This window comes from Misgurnus anguillicaudatus, unplaced genomic scaffold, assembly GCF_027580225.2.
Source record: "Misgurnus anguillicaudatus unplaced genomic scaffold, ASM2758022v2 HiC_scaffold_34, whole genome shotgun sequence".
NCBI lineage: Eukaryota > Metazoa > Chordata > Actinopteri > Cypriniformes > Cobitidae > Misgurnus > Misgurnus anguillicaudatus.
Window position 1 is genome coordinate 1365342 of NW_027395284.1, and position 8931 is coordinate 1374272.

The 8931-nt window shown below is 35.4% G+C and overlaps 1 protein-coding gene across 1 annotated transcript; it reads right to left on the bottom strand.

Annotated features, from left to right (window-relative positions):
• Positions 1–1201: 1201 nt before the first annotated feature.
• On the bottom strand, positions 1202–8396 carry LOC141363404 (macrophage mannose receptor 1-like). The gene is made up of 6 exons (XM_073866074.1): positions 8248–8396; positions 6710–7111; positions 5365–5538; positions 5087–5242; positions 4891–5004; positions 1202–1448 (listed from the first exon to the last, which is right to left on the bottom strand). The coding sequence occupies exons 1-6, from the start codon at positions 8339–8341 to the stop codon at positions 1300–1302; spliced, it is 1089 nt and encodes a 362-aa protein (XP_073722175.1). The 5' UTR covers positions 8342–8396; the 3' UTR covers positions 1202–1299.
• Positions 8397–8931: the final 535 nt, after the last annotated feature.

An 8931-nucleotide genomic window follows, 5' to 3' on the forward strand; every position in this document is an offset into this window, starting at 1 on the left:
GTATATTTAGGCTAATTCATACAGTAAAGACTGTTAAGTGTTTAATTTTCATTACTTTTAAGAGACATAAACCTTTTTAAAAAGATATTAAATATCTCTTTGCAAAATAAATATTTGTTGTGCTTATTTAATAATCCTCTATTAACACAATAATATACCTAACTACTCCAAGCAATATAACAATGGCAACATCTGTTGTATTATTTTATATAGAAAAAATGTTAACAGTTACAGTCATTTAAGAGCTTGCATATCAGCTTAAAAAAATCTGTATCGGAATCGGTATCGGCCGAACACAAAGATAACAAATCGGTAATCGGTATCTACTGCAAAAATCCTGATCGGAGCATCCCTCATCAGGAACACGTTTTTTCATGCAAATGTTTTCTCTTAATTGACAAGATAACTGGTCAATGGCGGGGAAAGAGTTAATCAGCTGGTGCAAGTGCACTTCGTAATGTACAATGTTATATTAATGAAAAATATCTAGACATACAATCAGTTAATCATATCTATACATATATAATATAATATAATACCACTCAGTAAAATAAGTTCAAAAGCTCTTTAAAGGCGGAGTGCACAATGTTTGAAAGCCAATGTTAATATTTGAAATCACCTAAACAAACACACCCCTACCCCAATAGAATCTGGACCTTCTTTTGAAAGACCCACCCCAGACATACACAACCCCGGCAAGGGTGACGGTAGGTAGACACGCCCCTTACTGCTGATTGGCTACAAGTGTGTTTTGGTACACTCTAAAAAAACAAACGGTTCTATATAGCACCAAAACTGTTGCTTTCAATCGTAACGATAGAAGAACCATTTAGTGCCATATAGCACCGGTGAAGAACCAGTGAAGCACCAGTGAAGAACCAGTGAAGCACCAGTGAAGCACCAGTGTAGAACCATAAAGGGGCCATATAGCACCACATATGGTTCTACATAGCACTATATGGTTCTACACAGGTGCTTCACTGGTGCTTCACTGGTTCTTCACTGGTGCTATATGGCACTAAAAATGGTTCTTCTATCGTTACGATCCAAAGCAACAGTTTTGGTGCTATATAGAACCTTTTTTTTTTTTAGAGTGTAGTCGGCCGACTCCCTTTTCCAAAGTGTTTTTCAAACATTGTGCACTCTGCCTTTAAGGTCTTTAAACAATTTATGTATTCATTTGGAATCATTATGTAGCTGTGAGGTACTTATATGCACTCTTTAAGTAAAGATGTACTTTTACAAAGCTGTTGGATGTTGAAGGTTCTTCATGGAACCATGAAGCCACAAAAGGTCAATCTATGTACCTGTTGAAGGTGTGATATCTGTTGAATTTCCCTTGCGGCAAATGTAACCTAACTTCTTATTGCAGGCCAAACTTTCCCACTTGGATGCTTTACCAGCGTTTAATGCAGCACAGTTAAGACCCGGCTCCAGAGAGGGATTACCTACAGGAATATAAAGATGACATTCAAACAATAAAACATTTACATCAGTGCATTCTGGATAAGATTTATTATTTGATGATACCCAGCATGCATTGCAGCATGAAGCTTTTCGTTTTATTGTCACCATTGTTGAGATCCATATTCTGATTGTTAATGTTTGTGTGTCTAAATTAGACAACAGTTAATTTTTATTTGTCAGTGTATTAAAATTCATCATTGATATGAGAGTGACAGATCTCATACTTAGTACCATTTTATTAACAGAAAAAATACTTCTGGTGAGTAAGCAAGTACTAAAATAATAAATCAGTTTTTTAGATTATGTTGTTATTATATCCTAACCACCATCATAGAATTGCACTACTATCTATTTTTTGCCACAACAAATATGTTTTAAACACACAAAGTTATAGCAGCCAGAAAAAAAACTTAAACCAAGAGTCAAGAGTCCAACTTAAACAAGCACTGATCACCATAATGGTGACTTTAAATAAAACAAAGCCAACATCTAAACCTACGTTAATAAATAACTCTACAAGTAAGATGTAAAATGCAATTTTAGTTTTCAAACAGAGATAGCGATAGAGAGGATAAAGTCACAGATTACAAAGACTGCTTCAGTGTGGACCTATATAAATACTGAGCATTGTTAAAGGGATAGTTTGCCCTTAAATGAAAATCCTGTCATAATTTACTCCCTGGCATGTTATTACAAACTTGTATAAATGTTTTTGTTCTGATGAACATGAAGGAAGATATTTTAAGGAATCTTCGTAATCAAACCGTTCGTGAGCCCATTCGCTTTCATTGTATTCTTTTTTCCTACTATAGGAGTGAATAGGGCTCACAAAGGGTTTGGTTACAAATATTACTCAAAATATCTTCCTTCCTGTTCATCAGTACAAAGAATTTTGGTAACACTTTAAAATAATGGTCCATACTTAATAGTTAGTTAGACAGGAACTAACGGAGAACAAATGATTAGAGCTGCATTAACACTGAAATAACTACTCAGAACTAATAACGAAGAGCAATTAACTAATCAGTAGGTAATAGCATACTAATGTTTGAGTTAAGTAAGAACTAGTTACATATTAACTACTGCCTGTTGAAGAATCCTGGTGAACAATTCATTAACTAAGACTTATTTAAAGAAGTAACTAGGAATTAATTACATATCAACAGTCACATACCAAAAAATAAGGTCTGATCCTGTAAACCTTTTCGGCGTGCATTCCCCCTTTGTGTAAGGTGTATCCCTTCGTGCCCCCCCCCCAAAAAAAATCTAAAACTTATTCATTTGTATTACACAAAACATATTCAATTCTACAGTGTGGTGCTGTTGGTTAGTTGCATTATTTTTCTGAGGTTTAATTACACAGAATTTATGATACTAAAATCAGGGGGGGGGGGCAGTTTGAGAACCACTGCTGTAACTATAAATAATACAATCTGAAAAAAAAAAGTTTACTTAAATTACTTTGAATTACTCATGTTACCTATCATCACTGAAAGGGTCAAATATGGTAACTCTTTAGGATTCAGTTCTTATGTTACCATATAAATTAAATTATTTGCAATTTTATTCTGTTTTCTATCTTATTGATTTAACCATAAACAACGTAAGGAATACACCTCTTAATCTCTAGCCAACTTACCTCACAAAATACAGATTCCATGTTTTCAACCTCTGTTAGATATATCCCTCCTCATTGATGTTTATAAGTGTGGAAGACTGACTTAATCTTAAGAAAATTATGGTAACCCATTAGTAATTATTCAAGTATTACCCAACCCATCCTCACCCCATGTCATCAATATTTGACGACACTTGACCATTCGTCAATATGTGAGGGGGAGGGTATACCTTTCGCGTCATTTTTTGACGAACTGGGGACTTCAATACTATTACGTCCGTTGCATTCTCTTTCCTTTTTTCTTACCATTTTCGCGTCGGTTTAGGGTTAGATTTACATAATGACATCCCTACCCAAACCTAACTCTAACCCCAACGCCAGGTAACAACTGTAGTACCTAACTCTAACCCCAACGCCAGGTGACAACTGTTTAATTTCGCGTACACTGTTTAATTTTGCGTTATCTAACCCTAAACCGACGCGAAAATTGTAAGAAAATAGGAAAGAGAATGCAACGGACGTAATAGTATTGAAGTCCCCAGTTCGTCAAAAAATGACGCGAAAGGTATACCCTCCCCATCACATATTGACGAATGGTCAAGTGTCGTCAAATATTGACGACATGGGGTGAGGATGTGTTGTATTACCACGCTGTTCTTAATGAATTACTTAAAATTTTGACCATTATTTTAAAGTGAAAATCATTGTAACTTATTAGTAATTACTCTTAAGAAATTACTTAAAATGTTGACCATTATTTTAAAGTGAAAAACATGGTAATGTACTAGTGAGTACTAACATCATAGCACAATGAATTCTAAGACATTCTTAGTTACAATTCATGGTAACCCCCTAGTTAATACACAACCCTGAACTTTTATAATAACAACACTATTACCAATAAAAGAAATGGTACTGTAAATGCATAAAGTAACGTTATGCAACCTAAAGTGAGTAACAACCCAAACAGTAGAGCCGACCTTTGTCTGCCCCCATGTAGAAAACGAAAACATAATGTATACTTTTTTAATCAATTCTTTAAAAATACTTAATAGTTACACAGATTACTAAATGTTTAATATTTAATTTATGAGTAGACAGTGCCATATTTTCCATAAGATTTTACTCAAATAGGCTAAAGTTACTTATTTAACTTAACATATCTAACACAAAATGTCAACTGTAAATCCATGTGCCTGGCTTTGGTTGTTTCTTTGCATCGCAGCAAAATCTCTTCTCTGTTTCGCTTCTATTCTCTGTAGTTTTAGCAGTTTGTGAAAAGATAACTCCAATTTCATGTTGAATCTGTGTGTTCAGTTAATCACACAAAAGCTATTTTGAATATTAGCCGGGCAGCGGGCACTTGCTGTCTGAGTGGCTTCTGCATACTTTTGACGTCATGCATATTCCCCCTCCTTAAAGTGACAGCGTATCGGTTCAGTTCATAATCAAATCGAACATGGATTTTTTTACTATTTACCATAAAAGCAAGTGATAATGATTAAAGAATTAAGATAGGGTTAATTCTTAGATTTCACATTTTTAAAGAGCACAATGGATTTGGATTTAATCATGACTCAATATAGATAACATAAAGGATCAAATAGCTCACACACACACACGCATGCATGCGTGCACACACATTTATCATAATTAATTTACAGCAACTGTTAATATGTAGTTAATTTATAGCCTTTTTAAATATGTCTTAGTTAATGTATTGTTCACCTTTCATTTTCATTTTTGAGTAAACTTTCCCTTTAATTTAACACTGGGAAGTTAGCTGTGTCATAAATGTTAGTTACCAGGAGCCCAGTTGAGATATCTGAATGGGTTTCCATTACTCCATTGCCATCCACTCTCAAAGTCAAGACTGTTGAGTCCGATCCATAAAGCTGAACCCAAGAGATCTGTCAAGCCTGAAATATAAAGTTCATGAAATTCTGCATTGTTTAGTGGATGATCATTTTAGTTTAGGTGGGATCAGTGGGATCTGTGTACCTGATATATAAGACTGTTCATGTAGTTCTGATATACTGAGAAGATCTGCATCTTGTTGTTGACAGCTGGCTCGAGCTTGATGCCAGGTCAGTGCCGATTGTGTGTTTCTCTGATATAATACACCAGTTACTGGATCACTGTCCCATCCTGAGACGTCTATTGAGTCAAACAATAATTTAAATTATAATCAGCTTCATGTGCTTTTTAAAAATGTTTTGTGTGTAATTTATTATATATATTTATTGTTATATTTATATATATTTTATTTATGTTCTTACTTTTGGCTGGACAGAGGCCCCACTTCTTGTCTGCATCATAATCTGTCTCAGTTGAACACCACAGTTTGCCATCTGATTTTCCGTCCATGGTGCACTCAGCATACCACTTGTCATTAAACTTAAAGGGAAACTGACATGGCTTTCCAAATGAATTCCCACCCAGAGTATAAATCTCTACAGGACACAAAATTAGAGAAAAGAGAGAGAAATAATGATGTAGGAAACAAATGAATCTCCAATGATGGGTTGTGACTCAAAAACTGGATCAGAATTTTTCTTCTGATGTGGGCAGCAGGGCAATAAACAATACTAAATATATAATGCAACTATGTATTTACAGTACTATAACCTAAAAGTCAAGTCAAATTTATTTGTATAACACTTTTACAATGTTTCATTACTAAAATTAACCTCATGGAAAATATAAAATATATTTAACATATATCATTATTGCAAATGTTACTGTCCTCATAAATAGATTATAATCTAATAAAATGGTATATACTTTTTCATATCTACTCTTATAGAAAAAGATATAAGAGCAGGACTTTAACATTACATAAATAATTTGCAATAATGAGCAGCAGGGTAAAAAGCAAAGAGAAATCATATCAACATCATGAAGTGCACCCCAGCACAACCAACCCAGTCTCACCCCATATCGTCAATATTTGACGACACTTGACCATTCGTCAATATGTGACGCGGAGGCTATACCTTTCGCGTCATTTTTTGACGAACTGGGGACTTCAATACTATTACGTCCGTTGCATTCTCTTCTCCTATTTTCTTACCATTTTCGCGTCGGTTTAGGGTTAGATTTACATAATGACATCCCTACCCAAACCTAACTCTAACCCCAACGCCAGGTGACAACTGTTTAATTTTGCGTACACTGTTTAATTTCGCGTACACTGTTTAATTTTGCATAATCTAACCCTAAACCGACGCGAAAATGGTAAGAAAATAGGAGAAGAGAATGCAACGGACGTAATAGTATTGAAGTCCCCAGTTCGTCAAAAAATGACGCGAAAGGTATACCCTCCGCGTCACATATTGACGAATGGTCAAGTGTCGTCAAATATTGACGACATGGGGTGAGACTGTGTTAGCACAACACATCTACAAAATTAAAACAGTGACGTCTTTAAGATTGTAGAAGGACTATTACAATAAAAGCTATAAACAAAATTACAGAACACTAAGATAAGCTAAACCAATGTTAACAGTCTCACAGTGAAAATATCATGAAAATTAAATGATAACATTTTTATTGTTTTTGCGTTTACTCAGTTTTCAGTTGCTATCCAAAGGTTGCATTCATTACTTAATATTGAGGATGTACCTTGATATCCATGAGAACACAGATTGTCTGTAGTCCCATAAATCTGCCAGCGACTCCAAGATACATTTCCCTTAAACAGCATCATATTTTGGTCCGCTCGATGGCCGTAGTTCAGATGTAACGGTTGTCCCTTTAAGCCAAACAAGGTCTCATTCTTACATTCCCAGGTCTGTAGAGGACTGAGCTCTTTACAGGGCAGAAGAATCACTTTCTCAGAGTCTTTAACGTTTTGAGCTCCCAAACAGAGTTTAAGAGAGACGCTGATAATTCTTGAAGAAGAAACCCATCGGAAACGCTGAGCGTCAGAAGATACATCACACGGTGCCGTCTGTACAACACTGGCATTAATGACATTCACACATCTGTTGTGATCCTCATTGTAGATGAGAAAAGAGCTGCCATCTAAAGAAAAATAGATATCAGATGATATTTAATATTACAGTGACTACTATGTTTGTTTAAGACTCAAGTCATTTAGTTAAACCTGAAGTACCATTGACCTGAAGAACTCACAAAGCATCTATATTATTTATATCTACTGTATTTAGTTGAGAATGATGCTCAACCTCTAACACCACATCTAGATAGGCCAGGGGTCTTTAACGTTTTTCGGGGCGGGGACCCCTTGGATGAGATACTAAATGTGTAAAACAGAGATATTTAAGTAACCAGTAAAGTACAAGAAGCTGCTTTTTCGTATTAGTAAAGTACAACTATTGACCAATCAGAATCAAGGACTGGGATTGTTTTATAAATAGAAACAAACCATACACAGCCATACTATGTTAAGACAGTACATTAGCACTAATATGCTGTTGTTGTACAATTATACAATTACACATTTACCTGAACCTGTGCTTTCAGTTTATAATGATGACTGATCATGGTGAATGGCACAAAGACTGTCTATTCTGATGAGGATAGAGGTTGTGCTATAATCTGAGGTCCATTACCTTTCTCGTGGATCATCATTGTCACGAGTTTGAGTTAAGCAAGTTTATTTTCTGCAGAGCATCATATCATACTCAAGAGAATAACATGCAACGAGTCCACAGCATTGCTTTGGGGCAACTTTTTGAGAGGCGCTAGTCCAGACACCGGATTTCAACCCGCCTTTGAATCTTGCACCAAGCACCATCACGGTGCGTGTTTCATTGATATTTAAATACGTGTGATAGTTTTGTCACAGTTTATAATGCAGACACAGTGTGGTGTCATTTGCCTGTCAAATTAGTGCTTTAGCAATAACAAAACTGAACAGCTTGAAGCAGCCGTCCAAGTTTAGAAATATAGATGAGACAACATGTCGCACTGATTCTAACTGGTTCCATCGTGGACCCCCTATGGCCCCTATGGCCCATGGTTGAAAACCCATGAGATAGACAGATACATAGACAGATATGTCATTTTTTAATGTTACTGTAATGAAAAGTAAATCAATGTATTAAACATATTGAATATTTAAGTGTCCAGTACATTGATAATATCTCCCAGTGATAATAACATACAAAATAAATGTTGAAAATAAACCAATGTACCTGTTTGACTGGACGGCTGTACTGCAGCATACAAACAAATCAAAACAAACAGTTGAACACAAAACATCTTCATATCTGACTTGTGATCAACCATGAAAAAGTCCAGTTTGTGTTTGAGAAGTGAAAGATTTCATATACACTCTTGTTAAAGTTTCTATCCTGTCATGTGGTTAAATGGGTTCTGGTTTACAAGTATATCCAAAGTTCCTTCCTCATTTTAGTGAGTTTTCCCTTTTTCCTTGTGTTATGCAATATATACACATTAATAGGCCTTCACTGGTTTTACATGACTTTGCTAGTAAATACAAAAATATGCTGTTCACAAACAAATCATGGTTATGTTTTTTTTTCATCAGTAATATTTCATTCACACATCAGCATATTTGGTACCAGTAAACTCTGTCAGAAAGCAGAAGGAAGGTGATGAGGTAGGTGCAGGCCCATCATTTGGGGGCACTAGGGCGTTGGCCCCCACCCAATTGTATGGTGATTGGGTGATCCTTAAATTTGGTTCCTCTCTTATACCAGTAATACAAGCTATCTTCAGCAGTATTTTGCTCACTGGAACAATACTACTAATATCGACAACGGTAACTGTATGCCATTAGTACCCTGAAAACATAATATAAAACATAATATATGAAACATATCCCTCAAAACATCCAACAAATCCTTTAATAGACT

Coding starts and splice junctions, on each gene's coding strand:
- LOC141363404 (XM_073866074.1), bottom strand. CDS start 8,341: ATGGTTGATCACAAGTCAGATATGAAGATGTTTTGTGTTCAACTGTTT. Junction 7,112..8,247: donor ACAGCCGTCCAGTCAAACAG/GTACATTGGTTT, acceptor ATTTTTCTTTAG/ATGGCAGCTCTTTTCTCATC. Junction 5,005..5,086: donor TGAACAGTCTTATATATCAG/GTACACAGATCC, acceptor TTTATATTTCAG/GCTTGACAGATCTCTTGGGT.